The 26,869-nt window shown below is 28.9% G+C and overlaps 1 protein-coding gene across 2 annotated transcripts in view; it reads right to left on the bottom strand.

The window, feature by feature from the left end:
* The window catches only part of LOC107455049 (inactive dipeptidyl peptidase 10), a 452,295-nt gene that overhangs the window by 30,546 nt on the left and 394,880 nt on the right, over positions 1 to 26,869 (bottom strand). For both annotated transcript variants that reach the window (XM_016072453.4, XM_016072452.4), the window contains exons 10-12: positions 12,044 to 12,144; positions 8,873 to 9,002; positions 5,128 to 5,322 (exon numbers count right to left, since the gene is read on the bottom strand). In XM_016072453.4, coding sequence (XP_015927939.1) covers positions 5,128 to 5,322; positions 8,873 to 9,002; positions 12,044 to 12,144 — 426 coding nt within the window. The remainder of the gene's footprint in view (positions 1 to 5,127; positions 5,323 to 8,872; positions 9,003 to 12,043; positions 12,145 to 26,869) is intronic.

Here is a 26,869-nt window from a genome sequence, read left to right as displayed (position 1 = left end):
AATTAAATAATGTTAGACAGACATATTGCATCACTTATTTTAACATTTTACCTTCTGTTATGATATTCAGTGGAATTTAATAAGTTGCTGTGTAGGATGTCGTTCCTTTTGGTTTTTTAAAAAAATAAGTTATTTGTTTTTCAATTATTACAATACGTAGTTTCGTATCACATTTTTAACTTTAAAATAAGTGCTAAGAAAAAACACTTGAAATAGATTTTTCTAAGTTCATTGTTTGTCTGATGTATCCTAGCAATTAAATACTTTAACAATTGATTTTCAGATTTAAACTTGCAGTAAATATCCTTCACTAATGAAAACTAATTTATCTAACTACTAATTTTACAAATTAAATATTAACGAAATTAATAATACAATGTTTTTAGCAAGTTAAATATTTGTATATATCTAGGTAAGGTAACTACAAGTTCACAAGTTATTAATTTACACGAAAAGGACTTCAAGGAATTAAGTTTAATGCGCTTCCTTAAGTAAACATTTGTTTTCGGAAGGTGCAATTATGTATTATTCTTAAACAAACAAAATATCAATTAATGCGTAATTAACATTTCAGGCACTGATAATATCTTTATTTTTTAATTGGAAGCACTAAAATTATATTTTACATATTTAATTGGGTACCTTTTAGATTAGAAAATAAATGAGACTGTAATGTCATACATTAAATTTATAATAAATTAAAATGTGAAATAATTATTCACATTTACAAGATATTTAAAAAAAAAGCTATTACGATTTTTAAACAAGCAAGAAATGAGGGTGGCAGTTACATTTTGTTTACTTCGTATGCAAGAATAAATGTAATAAGGTTATTTATATGCATGCTCATTTAAAATACCACTAACATAAATGCTTAAGTTATATTTTCTATAGTAAATTGGGAAACTTTTAGACTAGAAAATAATTCAGACTGTCGTTTCATAAATTAGTTAAATTTAAAATATATTAAGAAGTGAAATAATTATTCATAATTATTGAAAATACTGATAAATATTTTTCTTTTTTAAAAACGTCGTGAAATTTTTTAAAAGAATAAGAAATGAAGGTTGAAGTTATATTTTATTCCGTATACAGGAATAAATTTAATAAGGTTATTTAAATGCAAGTTCATTTAAAATAACACTAACAAAAATACTAAAATTATATTTTGTATATTTGGGGAACTTTTAGACTAGAAAATAAATGATACTATAGTATCCTAAATTTGTTTAGTTTAAAATCTATTAAAATGTGAAATAATTATTCATAATGACTGAAAATAATGACATATTTTTTCTTTTATAAAAAATCCATTACAATATTTTAAAAGAATAAAAAATGAGGGTAGAGGTTACATTTTAATTATTTCATATCCGAGAATAAATTTAATAAGATTATTTAAATTCAAGCTCATTTAAAATAGAACTAGAACTAACAAAAACACTAAAATTATATTTTATATGTTTAATGGGGAAACTTTTAAACTACAAATTAAATAAGACAGACTGTGTCATAAACTAGTTAAAATCTGTTAAAATATGAAATAATTATTCATAATGACTGAAAATATATATATATATATTATAAAAAAAAACAGTACAATTTTTAAAAGAATAATAATTAAGGGTTGCAGTTGCATTTTGCTTATTTGGCATGCAAGAAACATTTTAATAAGGTTATTTAAATGCAAGTTCATTTAAATATAATTTCAGTAAAATGTTAACAATATTTAACACAGCAAATTAAGGATTCCACCAAATTCCACTAAAGAAACTCACCAACGAAGCGTAAATTAAGATTTACACTTCATTTAAGCTGTAACGAGATAAAATTCTTCTTAATTCTCAAATTTTTTTCTCCTTAACATTTATTACTCACAGCTATGAAAAGATTTACACTCCGTTACACATTAAGTGTTTCCTCTTTGCATATAAGTTAAAATAGGCAATAATAAATTTATTCAGCGAAAAATTTAATTATTTTGTATCTATAAATTTGAGCTGAAAGCTAAATATTTAAAATTTAGGAAATGAAATTAGTGTACTTTTTTTCGTAAACATAAGTAGAAGAAAAAGCCATTTTTTCATTATTGCTTTATAAATTAAGTAGAATGTCCTAACAAGAAGAAATTTAAACTTTCAACAAAATATATATATTTTCTTTTAACAAAGGGCTCTTCTTCCGTTCATAGCAGACGATTCTTTCAGATTTCCCAAACGATTTTATTCTTGTATTTTAAGTTGAAGCAAAACTTATTCTTTTTCTACTTCATTCTTGAATTTTTAAATTTTATTTAAAATGATTTTAAGCACCTCTTACGAAAAAATATCAATATGTCTCTGTGAAAGACAAAATCGATGATGATTTTCAACTTTAATATGTTTATATCAACAATCAAAAAATATGTGTCCGAAATATATGCTAGATCTAATTTGATATTAATTTACTCATTAATATTTAAATATTTATTCAATATTTTAATATCCGATTAGAGTAAAATTTGAAAAATATCTGTATTGGGAATGGCTAGTGTGAGGATAACCAATATTTCTTACTTTACTTTAAGTTTCAATCATTCAGTTAAAAATCATTCTTGGCCATAGATGGCGCCACTGGAAAACAAGAACAATCGTTCTCCCTCTGCCTGAAACAGGCACACGTCAACAACATAAAAAATCGTTGTTCGGTATGCACTTGCCCTGCGTTATTCCATGCACTGATGTTTCTTTTAAGTTAAGTTCAATTGCCCGGCATTCCCAATACTGATATTTTTCTTGATTGGTTATTAAAATATCGAATGAATAATAGAATTTCAATAAATAATATAATATCAATTCGGGAATAATAAATGTGTCGGAATTTCATCAAAGGGACAGTCGTAGGATGGCGTGCTTAAGTTCTGGCTGAAACAAAAATACCATCACAGTAAAAAAATAACATACGGTTAAAAAATTTTGTACCATAGCAATATTCCATTTTTAGTAAGATGGATGCCGAAAGTTATCTTTAAACCTTTGCTAATAATTTAAAAATCATTCTCTATGAGCCATAAGCTTGCAACAGCATTGCGTGAAAAATAAGCTGCATGTAGCGTTTACTAATTCTGCGGTGCAATTTCCCCACATTGTGATACCATTCATACAATTCAAAAGTAAATGCGTGCTAGAAAAAAAATGACAGAAATAAGCGTAAGCTTTTAGAGATGAGATAGTTTCGACAGTTTTGGTATTAAATCGTAAGGGATAAGGACAGTTATGTAATTTTTATGTAACGTTACTTTATTTTACTAAACATACATTTCTAATCCATATAGCTTTCATTAACTAAAGTTACTTTTTAACATAAAACACAGTTTAAATGCCATGTTTAGAATATCTGTATACATTTTCTTTCAATGACAATGGCTACATTTGACAAAACGACCGGTTGACTGTGAACCACCAGGACACTGATAAACGTGTGTAGAGATGTCCAAGTCAGAAACTAAACTAGATCAGTGTCCCAATATCAGTCACTCAATTTCCGTTTGCGCTATTCCTATTGGACGATTCGTATTCCTATCCCATTAGAAACGTATTCCTATTGGTTGTATCTGTAACCAATTGATCATTGATCGATTACCAGTGGACAAATGAAGTGACGCCAGCTTAAATATTTCCATTATTTTAAAATTTATTTAGTCTTTGATTTATTGTACGTTTGCTGTCTAATTTAAATCATATTTTTTTAAGCGTTAAATAATCACATAATTATAGGAATTATATTATTTTCAGATCGAATACAATTGTATTGAATATAAAAATTGCAAAAGCTTTTTATTTACTAAGTTTTTATGTACTAAAATGTAAATACGAAAATTTTTATAACATCAATGAGTTAGCTTTTATGAATTTAAAATAAGGTAATTTTTATAGTTAATTATATTTAGTACTCCATCTTGTCCCCCCCCTCCCAATCAATTTTTCTCAGGATTGGAATGCGAGCTCAAACTCATCTCTAAAAGCGAAATTAATTAAGATTAGGTTGCAGCATCTTGAATGAGCAATAGAGCTTTTTTTTTCAAAATAAATTACTACAAACATACATAAAGTGTGATGTGAAGAAAAATTAGTGGTCCATTTTGAGTTCTTAATAATACTCGTAGAAGCAAGGAAAACGGGGCACATTTTTCCTTATTTAATGTTACGAAGCCAGTGTCGTGCTTTTGATCTTTCACCTACTATGGCTGAAGCCTGGCTCGATTACTAGTGCCAAAAATCTGAGTCTTTGATCGAGCTCTTTTTTCTCTGATAGTGATCCGGAACCCATCCTAATGTAATTTTGGATGGAAGTAGAGCTTGTTGCTCTATGAAGTAGAGAGATGGGAGGCACATAACGGATAGTAGTGCAATGTGCGCATGCGCCAGTATTGTCTCCTGATTATCATTAAGGATGAATGCCATCAAAATTAATTAGTGTAGCTGTAGAACAACGTTAGCAACCAGACCAAACTAAATGATCAATGTTTTAATAGCACATGGTGGGTCTTGGCTTTCATCTAAAGGTTCCATTAACGTATGTTATATTTGTAAAAATATTTTTGACGTATAGTTGTTTTTAGAGAATACTGCAAATTTGCGTGGGCATACAAATTTTCAGGCAATCGTAGCATTTTTTATGTAAATCGCATTCTTCAAAATTTTAATTTTTCAAAAACTATAAAAAAAGAAAAAAATTATATCCTAGATTTAAACTGTTTAATTGATTTCACATCATTTTTTGCATAAACTCTTAGTAAAGTGTTTATACATTTTAACGCTTTGAATTTACGAAACTAGTAATTTTATGATTAATTTAAAAGTACAAATTTACCTTTTTTTATAAAGATAATCAAAGTAACATAAATGAACAAAGATATATTTATTAAAAACAAAAAAAAAAAAATTCATAAAGTCACGAGTAAAATTTTTCGTTTGAAAGAGAGTTTATGAAAAAGGGCAAAAGTAAAATATCTATTGAAAACTCACTGGTATCAACTCTATCGCCCAATTAAAATGCTACAACCAAACAGGAAAGAATTAACTTTTATAAGAAGAGCCGTGCAAAAAAGAAAAAGAAGCAATTTTACTCTATTTATCAGACACACACCATTGTCCTTAGATCTCCACTTAGTCTCCCCTCTGCACTACTTACGCTAGTGTTGATCATTGCAACATGTTTAAAGTACCCAGCCTTTCCATCTGCCAGAGGTAGACGGATGAAATAGTACCGCTTGTCCTCTCCAAACACTGGTTTGTCCTGGATGTCGATCCAGCCGCGACCACGACTTTCTCTTGGAAGATTCTGTGCAAAAGAAGAAAAAAAAAAATTAAAGGTTTTAGTAAAGCGAATCGACAAGGTCTGGTTATGTTCGGCAATGGAATTTCTTCGTTTGTTCGGAGAAACCGATGTTTTTCTTTGATGGATGTTTCAAATCGTTGTTTTGGTACTGGAGTTTAATGATTTTTCTTATTAGGGTTAATGCTTCTGCCATTAGGGTACAAACTTAAGAAGAATTATATTTCCAATTCTTTTTTAAAATTTTTATAAAGAAAATAAACAAAAATTCGAGTAAAAAGAAGTTTGTCGAAACTTTCGTACTGGATTGTAATACTTTGAGTTTAATGATTAAAATGCCAAAGCTATGAAATGTTTTACGTGATAAATATGTGCAATTTTCCTAATTATTATGAAATAATTTTACATTGATTAAAATAAAAGCGAAAATAAAAGTTCAGATGCTTTATTAAATTAAAAATGACAGCGTTATGCTCCAACAAATTGGAAAGATGTGTACGTGCTGCTTGCAGAGCGCAACTAAGGTTTACAGTTCTCGGAATTAAATTCCAATTCTTGCATCCCTTTGTAATATGGTATCAAAATAATTTATAGGTCATGGCTTTTAAGGACCCTTATAAGTTTCAGATCATTTAAAAACTGAAATGGAATTATGAAATCTGCATTGAAAATATTTTGCTAACATTTAATGGTGGTTTTAAAACTCGATATTTAAACTCAATTTTGCGAAATTTTTCATTCGATTTATTTAATAGTTGTAGTTTCCATTACATTCAAAAGGATTTGATTGCGTTTACAATTTTTGATTAATTGGATAATAAGCGTTTATTCTAAGGTATTTTTTTTCAATCAAATTTGTCACTTTTTTGAAAGAAATATGTTTAAAAATAACTTTAAGTGTAATAAAAATTACAATAGCAATAAACATCATATTATACATTTAAGTAAATCTGATAAAAGGTTTAGAACTTAATTGGCCCATAATTAGCAAAAGAAGCATGTAGTATTTAAAAGAGGAAACCATTATATTTTTGAATTCTTTACTAATTATGTTACATGAGTTTGGTTACCCTCAGTGGCTGTTCCCGGGGACGCACGTTCTATCTTGCTTCGATCTAGCTACGTCACTAGCAGCACGCCTTCGTTTTTACAACCTATGATCCCTTTACCACTAGGAATATTTTACGCCCGTCAGCGCTGTGGTGGATATGAATATGTAGTATGGTGATATTTGGGTACTATTAAAAACCCCAGTACATTTATTAGGCGCATATATTGGTATAATAAGTTCTCATTACCGCTGAACCTATAACGTCTATGCCAGTAATATTTAACACCACATTTAGTTAAGCACACTTGGCGACAATAACAACTGGGCTATTTTTTACGGCCTTCAAAATAAGTACCGATGTTAGTTCGCCACAAATTCCTATAAAAATATGAATATAATTATCAATTATTTTTGAGAATTGCAATTAATTTTGGTAATAGATACAAATTGAAATAGAAAAAGGTTTGTATTAAAAACCTAAATTAATGGAGAAAAGGTACTTTTTCATCTAGGAGAAGCATTTAAAATGGACATTTTATTATTGATGCCAATGTGGCTGAATTGAGTTTGGTCACAGATACTACTAATATTATGGTAATTCTTGTTTTTCAATAGGTACACTGTAAAAAATGTGACGTTCTATGTCTCCGAATTTTATATTTAACCCTTTAAGAGCACTTGTTTTTCAATTAAAACACCAAATTGAAATTTCTTACACAATTTAAAAGGTGTTATTAAATCTCAATACTTAAAAAGGGAAAAGTTTATCTATTTTACATCAAGGAGAGTAAAAGCAAATTTTTGGTGTTTCACTAAGTCAGAAACTGTTGTTGGTTCTACACCACTTTTGAATGAAATAGTTTCAGCCATTTTTGGTGTTAAGTTACACTATTTTTCAAGGAGTACTAAATAAACTAATATTAATACCAAAATATCTTTTATAGGTACAAGGAAAATGAGAGTCTTATAGCCCACTGAAAGGAATAAATACAGGGGGAAATGGTTGATTATGGTAATTTTTGGTGTTATGTTACATTATTTTCCATTGTAATTGGTGTTAAGTTACATTATTTTTTACAGAGTACTAAATAAATTAGTAATGGTACCAAAATAACTTTTACAGGTACAACGGAAATGAGAGTCTTATAGCCCACCGAAAGGAATAAATACAGGGGAAAACGGTTGGTTATGGTAATTTTTGGTGTTATGTTACATTATTTTCCATTGTGTTTGGTGTTAAGTTACATTAATTTTTACAGAGTACTAAATAAATTAGTAATGGTACCAAAATAACTTTTAGAGGTATAACGGAAATGAGAGTCTTATAACCCACTGAAAGGAATAAATACAGGAGAAAATGGTTGATTATGGTAATTTTTGGTGTTATGTTACATTATTTTCCATTGTGTTTGGTGTTAAGTTATATTATTTTTTACAGAGTACTAAATAAACTAGTAATGGTACCAAAATAGCTTTTACAGGTACAACGGAAATGAGAGTCTTATAGCCCACTGAAAGGAATAAATACAAGGGAAAATGGTTGATTACGGCAATTTTTGACTATCAGACATTGACTTCGAGCAATAGCTAAATGATACTGAATGCAGTTATTCTTTATTTCGATGAATTGTGATTGTATAAATATATTTTGCTTAATTTAATAAAGCAAAGATACCAGGTAGAGATACAAATAATAATAAATAAATAAATTAAAATTGTTTTAATTGTTTAACTGTTTTACAATGTCTTTCTGTTTTGTGTATGATTTCTTATTGTTGACCAATGCCGATTTATTGATTACTAACTTTTTTCACAACTTACGAAGAACGGATATTTAGCTAGTAGAGAATAAAATAGATTTTTTTGTTTAATTATTTGTTAACCCGATATATTAATAAATCCAATCACTAAATATTGAGAAAATGCATGTTTTTTTTTGTGACTTTCATTAAAGAAGTGCACGAACTAATTCACTTTTAAAAATTAGAGTAACTTACCGTCAAACGATCTTCAGTGGCTAACAGATCTTGGAGGTAATGCTCAACTGCAATTTCTTATATTATTATTGTTAAAATAAAAATAAAAATTACTCACAAACTTTATTGTAACGCATTCAAGCAGTTCAACTGAAAAATTTCAAAAGACCTATATTTTGATTTAAAAAAAATTCTCATTTACAGAATTTATATAAATTCTCTTTAATCTTTGTTTTTCAATTCTTTTTAAATAAGCTTTTAAAGTTTTATTGCTTAATAATATTAAGTTAAAATTTCGTGCTTGAAGTGAAGTGACTTCACTTAATTCAAAACTTTTCCTAAATCTCTTTTAACCTTTCCTATCTCGAAATTACTTAAGTCACAATAAGTTAAAGTTGGGATATCCTAGGAAGCTTTGAGAGGAGGAAGTTACTTTGCTGATTTCACTTTAAGTATACTTTCAGTTGAAGTACCTTTTCGGTAAATTTGTTTAGTCAAATCAACTTGAAACGTAAACTTTAAAACTTACTTTATCACAGAAATAAAAATTTCCGGCTGAATCACAGATAGAGACTAGCGAAGAATTCTGAAATCTCATCAGCCATGTCACTGCTATTCTCTTTTCTGTTACCCATTGAAGAGAAGTGAAGTAAAAATCTCTGAAAGAAAAATAAACACGAAATTTTTACACAATTTGAAAAAGACTGAAAATTATTATTTTTTTATGTAATGGATGAGTGGAAGTTTCTTTTGAGCTCGGATATCTAGAGTAACTTATTAAATCTGTACATTGAAGGTTACTTTGTTACATAAAAAACTTTTTTTTTTATCGAGAAATATGTTACTTTTGTAACCGTTGTGAATTCGTAACGGTTATTTATAACTATTACGTAATGCTTGGTTTATTTTTAGCTAGAGTCTCATATTAGTTTCGTAATAATATTAATTACGAAAATAGCGTCCAAAGTCAATAAAAAAAAAAAACTCAGCTGTTTTGATGGAAATAAAAAGCATAGACAGCCTAATTATTTAAATATTTTTAAGTAACTACAACTCTGTTTTGTTAAGGCTCGAAAAATATGAGAATCATAAATTGATTTTAATAATTTGGAGAAATTCAACAAAATTAGTGATTTTTTTAATTGATAATTTAATTATTTAAAATATCTGCCTTTTTTAATATACCCAATCAGTTTATTTCAGAAACATAGTATTGAGTTTAAAATTAAAGCTTTGGCACAAATTAATTTTAGTCGTTCAAAATGCAGCTTTTTGTTTTCCCTGGTAATAAAATTAAAAATATCCTTTGGATTTTTTAAAGGAATGATTATGCCGCTTTATGGTACCTGCTTAGTCTAACGGTTAAAAATAAAATATCTTTGTTTCAAAACGAGGATTTCTATAGGAGGTTATATGGATAATTAAATCTTAAAGTGAGTTTTTTTTAGTATGTTTAAATATTACTTTCGCTGGAAGCTTAAGTTTTTGGATATTTTAATAAAAAATTACCTAGGATCGGTAACTTAGTAACTTAACACAAGTGCGATGGGTGCTAAATATTTCAATATTCTGGTTTTAGATGAAGGGTAAAAGGAATGCACCGTAAACTGTCTGCTAAACAATTCACATGCGAGCATTTTAAGTCAATGTAAAGTAGTGCTAAGAACGATGCATCCAGGTGAAGTAGGATGAATTTAATTAGTAGACGGTGGCTGTACCGTTTTTTTAAATAATTTCACGAATTACAATATCAGTTATACACAATCTTACTTTAGTTTATGTCTCTGAAGGATGACGCTATTTCTACTGTGATTCTGACCCTATCATGAGCGTCCAATTTTGATTTGAACCACCTTTATTTTATAGAAAGTAAAACGCATGCATTTCATGACTCCTAAACTTAACATGGTTAATCTCATTTGGGAATTCGATCTGATGTTGAGCAGTAAAACTAAATAATGGGATAGCAAAGAACACGCATTTTTAATCTTCTGATCTGCAAAACATGGATAAGTTTTCACGAAGAATAACAATTTAATCTAAATTTGCTGTCGTATTTTAAAGATGTTCTCTGTCTTTTTTTTCGTAATTTTTACCTGAGCTATTACTCAGTTAAAGAAATACTTGTGTAAGTCAGCAAAAGACAACCATTTTTCCAAAAAAAAAAAAAAAAAAAAATTAAAAAAAAAATTTGGTTGTCCACTAGTTGCTTACTTAGGTGCAAACATGAAAACAGTTCTCTTTGGAACAATGCTATCACATCATCAAACAGTATTTTGAGAGGGGAAATTATATTGTAAGAAACAGTTGTAAGTCAACGTTCAAACAATTTTAATACTAATTGTTAAATTATCATGAATACTATCCATACTTGCCAACTTCTGCGATATTTTCTGTGGTAGCTAATTTTAAGCTTTAAAATGTGTTTGGGTTGGAAAAACTTGTTTAAAATTATTCAAACCACAACAAAAATATATTTTTAGAGAAACGTATAACATCACTGAAAATTATGTTTTACATGTATAAAAGCATGAAAAATTTTAAAAACAGAATTGCTAATAACTTTAATTCTTTTACTTTTCTTTTAAACTACCACTATGAAAAAATGTTAGCAAAAATGGTAAAAGTTGGCAGCTATGTTAATTATTTATTAAGTCATGTACCCAAGTAATAGTTCCTCCTCAACCTCCTTAGGCCTCCTCAGTAGAGCTCAAAATTGGCTTAGCAAAGGTTTTACAATAACATTCACCTATAGTCCAAAAATGGGATGTATGGATTTCACCCCAATGAATGTATGTAGGCTTGGACAGTATTGAGTAATAGCTATAAAATTTGTTATAGGATACATCATCACAAGAAAGTAAGGTTTTTTGAGGTTAACAGATGTAAAAAAAAAAAAAAAATACACCTGAGGTAGAAAATTAAGCTATATTTTGTTCCAAAAAATAATCTCAAAAATAAACCTCAATTTCAACCTCATTTTCACCTCATAAAATCATCCTAACTTATAACTCAGCAATACTTTTAGTTGAGATTGGGGGAAATTATTCTCATTTAAAAAATACTTATTCGCTTGAAGTGTATAAAAAATAGCCTGTACATCTCAAAAATAACCTCTGATGGCTCTAGCCATGTAATTATTAGGGTAAATATATGCTGAAATAGTCAATGCTGAAATAGTGAAAAAGTCAACTGTCAGTAAAAAGGACAATCGAATTAAAATTTTAGCTACTTAAAAATAAATGAAGAATAAGATTTTACATAAAACAAACCTATGTCTTTTTCCGAATATTTATATTTTTTAATTCAGCTGCCTAAAAATTCACGATATCGTGACATAAAACATTTTTTTATGCACATATATGCACTCAATAAGTATTGTGGAAAAAAATATACTGATGGATCTTGACCTTGTGATGATCCAAGTTGCATTGCTATTAGGATAGATACGTGCAGAAACATGTTTCTGTAAAAATGACGCTACATATTAACACTGTTTTAGTAGCTCGGGAAAAAATTTAAAATTTAAAAGAAAAGTCTTATTCAAATATATGAATGCATTTAATTTATTTTAAATTACGTAGCTGAAAAATTTTTACGATCGAAATGAAGGTTTGAAACCAATTGGAGCATTTATATATTCAACAAGTAAAACGGAAATAGAAATGATGTATTGAAGAAATATCGTAAAAGAACATACTTTCCTTTATAATCGTCTGGAGGCACAATTTCTGTTTTGGCATAATCCATTCTCGTTAAATCTATCACCCATAATCTGACGGTGGGATTTTTCCTTCCCGCCTGAAAGCAGAATATAACCGTTAAGAACACACTCATAAAACCAAATAGGAAACATCTTTTAAAAAATTGCTATCACAAGAAGAAATCTTCTCTATCTTCGAACGAAATGACCCAGCTATATATTTTGAGATGATTTTATGAGTGCAAATGTATTAGAATGAGTTATGGAAAATGAAAGAAGTATATTCCAAAGAAATGAATATTGAATGAGATTTTCAGCACGTACGATTCGTTGAGAAAGAATTTAGTTTAAAAAAATACCGATAGATGGCGCACTAAAAGATAAAGTGGTATTCGATGACATTTGTTAATATATCTATTTTTAATAATAGATAAAATTCGAGATGATTTTCTTTGAAAGAATTAATTACTTATTTGATAAAATAAAGAAAAATATTAGCGTGTTTAATTTATATCCATTTTATTTTTAAAATTATAATTATTTGAAAAGAGAAAATGCAAACAATTGTAATTTAATTATGCTAAATTTTTTATTCAAAAAAATATGTAGAAACTGAGTGTAGTTAAATTATTATTTTAAAGAATTCCCACTGATATCACTGTGAAAAAATTTAAATATTTAAAGACTTTTACCTTCTGATGATGATAAAATATTGTTTGTACGATAATTATTTTTCTTTCTGATTCTATTCTCAGTTATTAATTATTCTGAGAATTCATTTATAACGAGAAAAAAAAAACTGAAACAGAAACATTTTATCTTATTTATGTTTCAAGACTTTTAAAATAAATTTAATTAACATAAAATGCAATTATTCTTTTTCTGAAGAGAAATAAGCTCAATTTTATCCGGTTTTTCTTTCACACGTTTAAATAGTTTTACAAACGATATTACTAGCTAACATATGTTTTTAACTATAATTATAAGTGTTAAGACTTTACGAATGACTTTTAAAGACATATTTTTTTAAGAAGTAGGATATAATTCATATCACATAAGACGTAGGTATGCAGTAATATGTAAGAATAACAACGATAAGTTAAGAAATATAAGTCAATTAAATTCATCTCATTCTGTATATTCCGTATATTTATTTTTGAATTTGATAAAAAGAAATTGTTACGTTTAAAACAATAAGTGCGAAATAATTACAGAAAAATATTATTTTTTTAAACTAACTGACATTTTTAAATAAATATTTTTATGTTTCGAAAGAAAACACTTCTTTTATAATATTCATCATAAGTAATTTATAATAATAGTAAATACGATTTTCGACTTTTTAAAAGGTATTCTAATTTTAAGAAATTAGAAAATAATGAGATAAATTATATTCTGCCTTATCTCAGTTTACATAACTTATTCTTTTATAATGTTTTATTTTTAAATAATATTAACACTATTTTTAATTAACTAGACAGAAATGATGATATTAATAACAGACATTGATATGTTTTCACGGAAAGGAACATAAATCTAATAATTTTTATGAGATTAGCTGCTTCTCTAAAAATTCATGATTGAATTTAGGATCTTTTTTCAACGCTTGTCTGTTTTAAATTAGTCTACGTCTTTTATAGAAATGATAACATTAATAAAAAAAAATGTTGAAATATTGTCATGGAAGGGAACATGAGTCAAGTAATTTGTATGAGATTAGTCCCTTCTCTGAAATTACATGCCAGATTTTAAATTGCTTTTTTCAACGTTTGCGTGCTTCAAATTTGTCCAAGCGTTTTTAATTTATCTAAGCAATACAAATTATTAAATTTGTCTAAGCAATAAAAATTATTAAATTTGTCTAAGCAATAAAAACCCGTCAATAATCTATATGAATTTTTAAGTGACATTTAAAAGCAACTGATGCAATTTCATTTAAAAACAAATCACGAAAATGTAATTTTCAATGCTTTATTTTATTTATACATAATAAACGGAAGATCTAGTTTGTCTATTTATGTGTTTTTTCAATAACTACGGAGCCCAACGTTTGTGCTAGGTTCCTGAAATTTTCACAGGGGGTGCAAGGGGCAATTTTAGCCACCAAACCTGAAAATAAGTTTCAAATTGGTTTAGCAATAGCCATTGTAAAATTAAACTGTAGATGGTTCTATTTTTTTATACCAAAAAATAATATCAGTAATGTTTGCATGCTTACAGCTCTCTTTAACCAAGAAAGAAGTTTTTTCCATGTTCTGTAATATTTATTCATTTTCTTAGGTAAGCTAAATAACGAACGTGGAGGGCAATTGGGTATAATATGAAAAAAACACAACTACTTCGATTTAGTAGGAACAACATATGACGCAATGCTAAACGAATGGAATTTAGTTGTTGTTTATTTAGTTATTGTTATTAGTAGTTGTTGTTATTTGTTTTAGTTGTTGTTGTTTATTTAGTTGTATTTAGTTTCAATAACTTTTCTTTATAATGCAATAAAATCTGGCGAGCAGCTATTTAAACGATCGAACACTTCGTTTGTTTATTTGTGGCTTGAAGTTAGGCTCGCAGAAAATGCCGTTCATGGGTTAAATTTAGTAGGAACAACACAACCTGTGACGTAGGCTATAGTATACCCAATTGAGTTTAAATTAAATATTGTCATGTTTTTAGTGCATGAATCTGAATTGAACAACCTGATAATGCTCACTCTGGTTATTGTTATCTGGTTGCTCACTACGTGCTCTTGCGCGCCGAATCCAATCAATTAAAAATGAAAACTGTTGCCAGCGCGAGAAAAGAAATATCATCGGTTTTATTGATACATACATACGTACGTATCAATACGTTTTATATAATATAGATTTATTGACCATCTAAGTTATTTAAATTTTCTACTTTTTTATTATATTATTCATGTATTACGATTAATTCTTATATAGTTGAAAACTTTAACACTTGTTAAGTTTCTTCAAACTCAAAATATGTTTTTCCTGCGGAATTTTACTATTTTAATAGCTCTTGTATAACGTGAACTACAGAAATTGTTTTAATGCCTTTGTCGCATTATTATATGAAATAAAAACCGAATTTTCTACTAGATATCAATAATACATTTTAAATGCTGTCACTTATCTTTGAAACAGTTTTTTTAAACATAAATATAGTTTAATTATTAATAAGTTTAAATTTATAATCAATACTCAAGTCAAAATTCTTGATGGGGCATCAAAAAATTTTGATGGTTTATGTTGGTTTCAGTGCATGATGACATCATTTGATGGTCACCATCATCCAACATTTTCCATTACGTGTTCATGGTTTTTAATATGCCAACAAACTTCCATCATTCCATGATGGAAAATGCTACTTTAATACTCTGATGGTTAACCATCAAGAGAAGTTTAACTCTCATGGATCAACAATCCATGATGATCCGTTATGTTCCATGATGATTCCAACTATACATTTCCATGATCATTTAATGAGAATTCTTGTTGGTTCTCAGGAATATACCGTCAAAACAATTTTTTTTTAATGTTGAGCTGTCATAAATCGGTACGAATTCCTACGGCGGGATGGTGTTTCTTCATGATCGTTCCAACATTTGATTTCTAAGATAATATGATGGAAATTTATGATTTTTCAACATGAAGAAACCATCAAAACAAGTTGCTATTCTTACGTTGGACCATTATAAATCAGTTCGAATTCCTACATTGAGGTGATGGTTACTTACGTTGGTTATCATCAAAAAATATAATGGTTCATAGTGGAATTATGGATGTTTACCATCAAGATTATGTTGGTCCATCAAAGGAAAAACATCGTAAATTTTGACTTGAGTACTAATTATAAATTTATTATTAATATTAATTATAAATTTATTATTAATATTAACTATAAATTTATTATTAATATTAATTATAAATTTATTATTAATATTAATTATGAATTTATTATTAATATTAATTATAAATTTATTTTTAATATTAACTATAAATTTATTATTAATATTAATCATAAATTTATTATTAATATTAATTATAAATTTATTATTAATATTAATTATAAATTTATTATTAATATTAATCATAAATTTATTATTAATTATAAATTTAGATTGCAAACCTAGAAAAGTGTAGATTCTTACAATATTTAAAGTGGTTGTAGAATAACAATTAAGTTAAGCGCAGTTTGCTTAATTTTGAAATTACATGAAAATGTCACTTCACAATGATCAGGTCTTTCATATTAATCTGTCATGAAAGCTTTAATCAGTGAAAATCCAATTGTAGATTATAGACCATTTTATATATTAAAAAATTACCCATTGAAGCGGTAAAAGCTGGTATTTATGTATTTTTAAAGCTTTAATATTAATTAAAATTATATTGTTCCCACAACACAATATTTGTAGTGCATTTTGATTTTAATAGCTTATTTTTATAAGTTACGAACAATTTATTAAATAAGTTTTATGACTTGTCGGAATATATTGCCCTATTATATTCATATTAATCCCAAGTAAAAATTGATTACTTTAGATCTCTTTTCTCTATTATACTTCAGTATTCAATCTTCAGTTTATCATGCTTGATGAGCTAACTAGTTTTAGTAATAGGCTTCTAAATTAGCATTAATAGAATTTTTACATTATATAGTAAATAATTACTTTTTTATATATTTACTTACTATATTATATTGTAAACATAATAATATTTGCTTACCGTAATTTGCTTTTCATAAACTATCTCATATATGAATTAGTAAAGACCTAATTTAATTATTATATTCTGCTTTTGATTATAATATTATACTAACTATTAATTTATGTATTATTATAATTTGATATAATTGGTGTATTATGATGTACTGAATCATGCAACTTTTTTTTGAACAATTTCATTTTATAAATTACCTGACTTTTAAAGTAAGTGAAGACGTAATCTAATTATTATATTACAATTCTTTCTTTTGCAAAATCGATAATAAAGTTTGTCGCTACCACTGAGAAGTAATTTTCTGGATGAAAACGTCATTAAGTTTTTTTATTTGAATGATTTATGACTTTTCTTCACTTTCTATTTATTAGAAATGTTCAACTTTTTGGTTAACGGTGATTTATGAGATGTGATTAATATATAATCTCTGGAAATTCTGAAAACACGCATTTGCCAAGACGAAAAGATTTTAAAAATTATATTTTCAGTTTCTTCATTCTTTTTAAGAAAAAAATTTAACGTGTGTGAAATAAAACAACGAATTTTAAATTGTTTTCATGATGGATTAGTAAAGAGTAGTTATTAGTTTTGTTATTCCTAAATTATAATTAGATTTTCTTGAATCATGTTCTTTAAATAAATGCAAACGATAATCAAAAGCTTTCACTTTTGCTTATCGTCTGCAAACCAAACAATTTTAAAATTATCAGAAATACAGAGATTGATTGATATAGTGGATTTAATAGTCTAAACTTTGAACAGTTTAAAAATTTTCCAAAGAGGGATTTTGTTAGTTTTATGGAATGAAAAATTTAAAACGTAAATTATTCCATTAAGATTAACTTAGGAAGCATTTTATATCTTAAAAGATCAAGTTTGTAATAAATATTTCGGTGATCTATATAAATCTAATCAAAATAAGTGTATAAAAAACTAAGCCTATTCTGAACAGGAAGCATGCATTTCACATGAAATAATTGTTTTTAATAATCGCATTTTAAAAATTTGCTGGCTTACATAAGTGATAAATACGAATACAATCTAACTATTATGATGTCCTTCGAGTAAATAAATTTCTATAATTAATTATAATTATTTTTTCATAATCATTAATTATTATGTGATAAAAATTAGTAATTATAAAAAATAAAGATTAAATTTTTAAATATTTCATATTCTTATAAAGACCGTGCAACTAATATTTGAGAAGTCTGGATAAATTAAAATTGAAAGGAGTGACTATAAAACTAAACCTATTCTGAACGTAAATATTTACATTAAGCATGAAATAATTGTTTTCAATAATTGTTTTCAATAATTTTCAATAATTCTTAACTATTATATTATTATAAGCAAATCTAATTACAAAATTAATATATAAATTTTTTTTTAACAATTACTGAAAAAATTTTCTGGCATTAAAATAAGTAAAAACTTAATCATAACGTGATGCATAATTTCTTAATATTTTTTTAATGTTTCAAAATTAATAATGAAGTTCATCGCTACTGCCGAGGAGTAATTTTCTAGCTGAACACGTCATAAAATGTTTTACTTAAATAATTTTTCTTGACTTTCTATTTATTAGAAATGTTTAACCATTTGATTAAATGTGATTTATGAGCTGTTATTAGCAATTTCCTAAATTCAAAAAACAAGCATTTAACATATCGAAAAGTTTCTAAAAATTGAAATCTCGATTTCTTCTTTTTTATGGCGAGAAAAATCTTAACCTGTGTGAAGAAATTTATTTTCTTTCTTCTTATTTTTTATTTTCTTAAATTAGTATAATGATGGATTATTAAAGAGAAGTAATTAGTTTTGTTATTCCCAAATTGTAATTAGATTTTACTCAAATCATGTTATCTTAAGAAATTCAGGGAACTTGATTACAAGAACATTCATTTGGAAAAACTTATATAATAATCTTAGTAATTATCAGAACTAAGGAGATTTCACCGAAAACTAATTAATGATGTAGTGGATTTAATGATCTAAACTTTGAAAATTTTAAGACTTTTAAAGAAAGGGATTTTGTTAGAAAATCTGTGTTTGTTCGTTAACCGATGAAAATGAAATTTAAATAAACTAGTTTGTTTTTCGGAAAGCAAAATTTAAAATGTAAATTGTTCCTAATTACTTCATTAAGATAAATTTGTACAAACTTTTAAAAGCAGAAATAAAAAGCTTGCGAATATAATTTGAAAGATCTGTATTAATCTTACTTAAAATAATCAACTGAATTTAAAATAAAATATTAGAATGGTGAGTTTTAGTTCCTTTAAAGTGAAGTAATAGGTTATTTAACTTTAATTTAAGAAAAAGATTGTATGAATTTGCTGAAATGTAGTTTTAATTTTAAAAAGCTCGATAAATTTTTTTGAAACGGTTAATTCTTAACAATTGTGATGCCACAATTGGCATACACATATTTATTTTCTATCTTTTAAAATATCCTTCATTACTTAAGCCTATTTTTATTAATAGAATTATTTTTAAAATAAATCAAAAACTTAATCTTTTTAAACGAACATAAAATATTTATTTCTTCTCTTCCAGATCAATGTAACGGATACTTTCTTTTTATTTCATTACTAATGCAGACTTATATATTCACTGTCGCCTTTAATCGAAAACAAAAATCTATTTATAACTTTTTATTCTAATTTTCCAACGGCTAAATGTTTCGGTTGCATGGTTGTAATAATTCACATAAATTTGTTGGCGACTCGTGATCGCCAAGGTATTCTTTTAAACCCATATTGATAGGCTGGTTGGCTTTGTTTTGGCTATGTAATATTTTAATAAATCGCCAATTTTGGATCTCCTACCAATGCTTCTGTGTCCGCTGGGAACAATTTACATGTACTTTTTAATTTGGCTTTTGACTAGGCAGGTTGTGGGGGATTCCTCTCCCATAGCCTGTCCTTATTAATATTTTTATGTAAAATTGATTCAACTGAAATTTATGGATAATATTTAGTTTTGTATCTCGAGCTCTACAAATACTATTAAATAAAAGCTTATTTATTAAGCCTATTTTTATTAATAGAATTATTTTTAAAATAAATCAAAAACTTAATCTTTTTAAACGAACATAAAATATTTATTTCTTCTCTTCCAGATCAATGTAACGGATACTTTCTTTTTATTTCATTACTAATGCAGACTTATATATTCACTGTCGCCTTTAATCGAAAACAAAAATCTATTTATAACTTTTTATTCTAATTTTCCAACGGCTAAATGTTTCGGTTGCATGGTTGTAATAATTCACATAAATTTGTTGGCGACTCGTGATCGCCAAGGTATTCTTTTAAACCCATATTGATAGGCTGGTTGGCTTTGTTTTGGCTATGTAATATTTTAATAAATCGCCAATTTTGGATCTCCTACCAATGCTTCTGTGTCCGCTGGGAACAATTTACATGTACTTTTTAATTTGGCTTTTGACTAGGCAGGTTGTGGGGGATTCCTCTCCCATAGCCTGTCCTTATTAATATTTTTATGTAAAATTGATTCAACTGAAATTTATGGATAATATTTAGTTTTGTATCTCGAGCTCTACAAATACTATTAAATAAAAGCTTATTTATTAACTGATACGGCTCAACTATTATTTTTATCATCTTCTGTTTTCATCGCAATCTTCAATTTGTCAATATCTTCAACTAATCCACTATACGAATACACCCTCCAACTACTCCGACCACACCTTAATATTCCACCATCATCTTCTCGATAAATTGGCACCCTTGGCTTATCCTTCTTCATAACAATGATTTTGGTTAAATTCACAATGAAATATAGTTGTATAATATGTTATAAAATTTGGTAACTACGATGAAATTGGTAATTTCATCATGATACCTTAGAACATGGCATAAAAACCATTTATTTGGTCAAATATTTTTTTTCGGTTTTGTATTTGTTACTATATGTGCAGCAAAAAGAAGTATAATTTTGCAAACCTGAATTTAAGGTAAACCGTTACTGAATGGTAACTGAAAAATTATCAAAGTAATGGTTTAAATACCTTATATTTTGGTTTTATTACCAGAATTGTTTTTTTTAGCCGGAAATGTACATACAGTGCGGTACTTTTAATCACTGTGCGGTTACTGGATTTGATGCATATTGGAACATTTATGAAATGATATGCAGGGTGTCCCATAAATATTGGGACAAACTGTTAGAGGAAGTAGAACACAGCAAAATGATGGAACATTGATTAGGAAAGGATGGAACATTGAACCCATGTCCGGGATTGTCAAATTACGCCACTAGAGGCGTTTCTCCTCTTTATGAACTGGTTGCTCTAGCGTGTTTGAAACTTTTAATACCTCAATAATCTTAACTTCACTTTAATTTTACGTCTTCTATAATTATTGTTAAAAAGCGTTTTTAAATAAGCACAAAATTACTGTTTTACTGAATTTAATGAGTGTGCGACTAAAGGCGCCAAGATGGTCACTAAATTACGAAATTGCGATAAATCAGCTATTTATGAGACTATTTGAATAGAAATTTTGAATTGAGAACGTAATATTATCATAAAATTACGATAATTTAGCTATTAAAAGTGTCGTTTCAAACGCATCACAACAACCAGCGCATAAAGAAAAAAAACATCTTTAACGCTATGAAATTCACCATCCTTTTTATGTATGAGGTATCCTACTTTCTCTCAAAGATGTTTTAAATACGCGAAAACAATCAGTTCATAATGGAATTACACCGCCAGTGACTTTCGAGTTTCTTTGCAATTCTCCATCCTTTAGATGTTCCCTCATTGCACTAAACATTTGTCCCAATATTTATAGTACACCATCATATATGTCGATTGTTAGAGGTGATCTGCGTTGTTTATCAAATACTATCCATCTCGATTAATCGATTCGACGATGGCGACTTATCTTAGAGTGGGTCCCTTAATTTTTGAAATTGTTGGCTGTCGATATGCCATTTTGACATGAAAAATGGATTTTGCCAAATGCATTTCATTAATCCACGGTGATAAAGCGTTTGCTTCCTAATGAGGTTCCCCAAGTTTGAATTAAGTTGATTAATATGAATACTGCTCCCGACTCGCACCGACCTCAGCGATAACGTAAAATATCCTAAGTGGTAGATGGATCATGGTTTAATATCCCCTTGCCGTTGGGCTAATCATGAACGTTTTTGGTGATTTCCCTTTCCATGTAAGGCAAATGCGGGTTAATTCCATTAAAAAGTTCACTACGAAGGCTAGTTTCTTCCAACGGTTGATCCCGGAGATTCCTTGTCTTCTGAGTTGGATTCAAAAATACAAGGCTCTGGAGTTAAACAGTGGTAGTTATAACGGCTGTTCAGGGCCGGTAATAAAATGCATCTCAATGAAAAGGTAAATGAGTAGCTTGGAGCGAAATTTTTATTTGATTCAGTCTTTTTTCTTTTTTTTCTCAAATTTTTTTCTATTTTCCAACACTTTAAATTAGTTTATTTTCCAAAAACCAAGTTTGAATTAAATTAAAATTGCTTTCAACTTTATTTGCGTATTTCCTCCCCTTTTCTTTGCAAATTAACCAATTTAGCGAAAATAAATCAAAAGCACTTAAAAATTTGATGTGGTAAAATTTACCCAAAGCCTAAAAACGTTGAACATAACAAAAATTCATTCTGTAGTATAATTTAATTAGAAAAAATAATCGAGTAAAATACACTGGTTATCATAAATTAAGGAAAATTCACAAAAATCGCGATAACTCAAGAAATTACACATGGAATTTTATGAAACTTACCCACAATATACAACACATAGTAAGGTATTAAACAACATAAAAAGAAATTATCAGACATTAATGGTAGTATAGAAATTAGCACATGTATAAAATAAACAAATTGAAAGTATCGGTTTGCAATAGAAAAAGTACCTTTAATATGGAATATGATTGCCTCTAGAAGCAATACAGCACAAACAGCGATGTGTGATGCTTTCAATTATGCGGTCTATCAGTTCAATAGGAAGTGAGAGCCATTGCTCTTGTAAAGCAGTTGCAAGCGTGGCAAGGGTCTGAGGGGGCGGATTGATGGCAGATACACGCCTCCCTAGAGCATCCCAAACGTGCTCGATAGGATTCAAGTCCGGGGATCGAGCTGGCCACTCCATGCGAGTAATTGTTTCCTGTTGAAGATAATCATCAACAATGCGAGCTCTGTGTGGTCTTGCATTATCGTCCTGTAACAGGAAGCAATCACCAATTGCCCCGGCATATGGGCGCACATAAGCATCAAGGATGTTGTCTCGATAAACCTGAGCATTCACGGTTCCCCTTGGAAAGACATGGAGGTATGTGCGCCCTCCTAAGGATATGCCTCCCCAAACACAGACACTGCCTCTTCCGTATGCATCTCTTTCACGGATGTTTGATGGATGATAACGGGTCCCAGGTTCTCTCCATATCAAATAACGTCTACTGTCACTTTCTAGACTAAACCTGGACTCATCCGTAAAGAGAACAGGCCTCCATTGATCTGACGTCCAGTGGACATGTTGTCGGGCCCACTGCAAACGGTCTCTCCTATGGCGTGATGTGAGCGGCACGCAAATGGCTGGTCGTCTCGCATACAGACCACCTTCGTGGAGCCTTCTGCGCACAGTTGACGTTGACACCAACCTTCCGGTGGCTGCAGCAAGAGAGGATCTAAGATGTGTCGGAGTAGCGGTTCTATTCCTGCGTGCACTTAATGTCAAATATCGGTCATCGGCACTGGTCGTAACAGTTGGCCGTCCTTGACTGAACCTCCTAGATGCCGAATCTGTGGTTATTGCCTCCAAAGTCTATGAACCACAGATGGACTCACATTTAGCCATCTGGCCACTTCTGATTGACTCTGCCCTGCCTCTAGTCTCCCGATGGCTCTCCATCGTAGTTCTTCAGGCAAATGATGCCTAGAGGTCATTATTACGAATTGGCTATCTCAGATTTTCAATGTCGCAATCACAGTAAAATTTGTGTGCTTTCTCTCAAACTTGGACTTTTATGCTCCAGGCAGATGACGTAAGCCGAGTGCAGCGCCACTAATTTGCATATTGCAATTTTACTCAGCTACTCTTAGTGGACAACATATGCAAATTTTGCACGGTTTGGCTTACTTTTGAAAGAGTTATCGCTATTTTTGTGATTTTTCCTTAATTTATGATAACCAGTGTATTAGGACGCAATAATATTATTTAAAAAAAAAACCCACAAGAAAATCGGAGGGTTTGAAAAGCTTTTAGCAAGCTTCTTTCTTTGAAATTTTGAATGAATAGCCTGAAGTAAAAATCGATAGAAAGCTCGAAAAAAAAAGAGGTCGAATATTTCTTCAGCGATTATTTGAAAACACGCTGAATTTGAAAGACTCTCAAGAAGTACCGTGAAAGTTTAAATTGCTCCAGGGAATTTTTGGAAAGATCACGTTATCAGGAGTTAGTTGACTGCGACTAATCTTCTATTTAAGTACTAGAGAAAGTATATTCACTCTAAATTTCTATAAATAGTTGGCTACCTTTATTTCAATGCATGTGGTAAGTTAAGACTGTTCCTCGTTGTTTGTACTTCATCAAAAGAAATCATACTTTTGTAGCATTTTATGCTCTAATTTATCTGTTGCACATTCATAACAGATATCCATAACTGTAATGCTAAATTCTGTAATGCTCTATACAACGCCCTCTAAAATGTAGCGTGAAATACCAATTTGGGAATAAAAGCAGCGGTTTTCTAAGTCATTTGTGATTTAATTTTTTGATGTTTTAAAAATAATCAACACTACATTCCTTGAACCAAACTAAAAAAAAAATACGAAAATTGAAAATTATTTAATGATTTTTATCTAAAGAGAAAAATTCTCGCCAAATTGACATTTAAAAAAAAACTGGTAAATTTAAAAATATTTAATATATTTAATTGTTTTACAGCCCAGTTAAATGTATTCAACAATATACTGTGGGAGAAAAAAAAAACAAAAAAAACGAACTGCCTTGAAAAACTTTTGATCTAATGATTGGACATTTTAGAATTCTATATTAATGGTTCGTAAGGGTGACATCAAATATGCTACATAATTAGTGAAGACGATATTTTAAATTAGTGCAGATGATATTTTAAGTTTCAAAATCAGACTAAAAAATGTTCTTTCTGTGAATAAACATACCTTTTTTTAGGACGGATTTTGATTACTAACTCCCAAAACATAGTAGTTGGCCGCAATCTGGGAAATATATAGTTTGTTCAGGAGCGCGATCCAAAATTTAGACATCCTTAATGTCAATTTTACTTTTTGCGTATTCCCTATGCATCAAAAACTTTTTAAGCGAATTGAACATTTTTTGCACACAATTATGAAATTTGTTTAGTATAAGATAATTCCATGTAAAATATATCTTTTAGTAAATATATATTTTCATTATAATGTTAATTAATAATAGTCAAAAAAATTTTTGAATTGTAAGTTATACAATTTTTACATCATTTCAAAGAATATAAATTTGCATAGCAAAATACGAAGTTTGAGCGAAATCGATCGAATAGTTAGTGAAAAATCGAATTTTAAAAACGTCGTATTTTACTTGATATTACGTATTTATTTCGCTTAAATTTCGCTTTTGGGACATCTTTTGATCAGGTGGTGCAAAATTAAAGGTAATTGAAATAGAAAACTAAGACTATGTACAAAAGTATAAGTCATTGGAGGGAATCACTTGATTGCTTGCCCGGTCAATAACATCATTTCCAGTGTCGTACAAATAACGTCAGTATAGTTTGAAGAGGTGAATTTCTAAAAACATATGTCGCTCAATCTATCAATTGTGAATAAATAGGAAGGGCAACAAATTGCATCAACAATAAAAACTATTACTATTTCAGGTTTTTAAATTGTGTCAGTGTATGCCTTCAGTTTTATGCCTCATTGCGAAGTATTGATTAATACTGATTTATTAATTATTTAGTAATGTTTTTTAATCCTATACAGGTAGTAGTAGTGATCCCAGTTGTACTGTACCCCTGAACATGATCCAACGACACGTCATTACAATTTTGATCCTCTGTGGTGAGGATGGCTCCAACTCTTTGGTTGCTCAACAACTTGTGCGTAGCAAATAGAGCATAAAGCAAATAGAGCACCCATGCCCGAAGCGGGATTCGAAATCGGGATCTTCCTCCCACGTGGCCAGCATTTGACCACCAGGCTGGTCCGCTTATTTCGTCCCGTTATTTTCGTTCTTGTCTTCATCCTAGTTTTGTCTTTCCAGTTAACAATCTCCCACAATGCACTGCAGTGAGGTTTTGAGTTGAGGAAACATTCGAGAGTTCCCGTTTCGTCTTAAATCACGTGATTTCGTGGCGAAATAAATCTCAAAATTAATGAAATATTGTCCAAGGACTGCTAAATCATGTGATTTCATGACGAAATAAATCTCAAAATTAGCGAAATATTGCGCAAGGACTGCTAAATCATGTGATTTCGTGACGAAAAAAATCTCAAAATTAACGAAATATTGCCCAAGGACCTGCTAAATCGTCAGAATTGAGAGTTTTATTTCGGAGAGTAGCAGGAAGAATGTTTTCAGTAACTTTCTTTTCGACCTTTTGATACTTATAACTAATGTATAGAGTATTTTTTATTAAATTGTGATTTACAAATATGAATTAATCATACAATTGCCTAATAATACAGTGCGCAAAATGAAAAAATGAACCGCCATGAATAAATTCCAGTTCCAGGACATGACCTTAAAGGTTTGACAGTGTGACCTCAAATATGCTGAATAATTAGAGCAGACGATATTTTAAGTTGCGAAAAAAGGCACATAAACATACTTTCTCTGAATATAAACGTACCTTTTTTCTGATGGATTTGAATTTCTGTCCCCCAAAGGTATAATATAAAGGGTATCCGCAATCTGGAAAATATGATCCCCATAGTATGGTCAGGAGAGCGGTCCAAAGCTTGGACCTCTTAATGATAATTTTTTTTCTTACTTTGCAATAATTTGAGAACTTTTTAAACGATTTGAAAACTTTTTGCGAATAATTATAAAATTCATTATTTTTTTGAAATGCCAAGAGCCAAT

Source organism: Parasteatoda tepidariorum, chromosome 4 (assembly GCF_982258835.1).
Source record: "Parasteatoda tepidariorum strain Cologne lab strain chromosome 4, Ptep-v5.0, whole genome shotgun sequence".
NCBI classification, from domain to species: Eukaryota; Metazoa; Arthropoda; class Arachnida; order Araneae; family Theridiidae; genus Parasteatoda; species Parasteatoda tepidariorum.
This window is presented reverse-complemented; position numbering and strand designations above follow the sequence as displayed.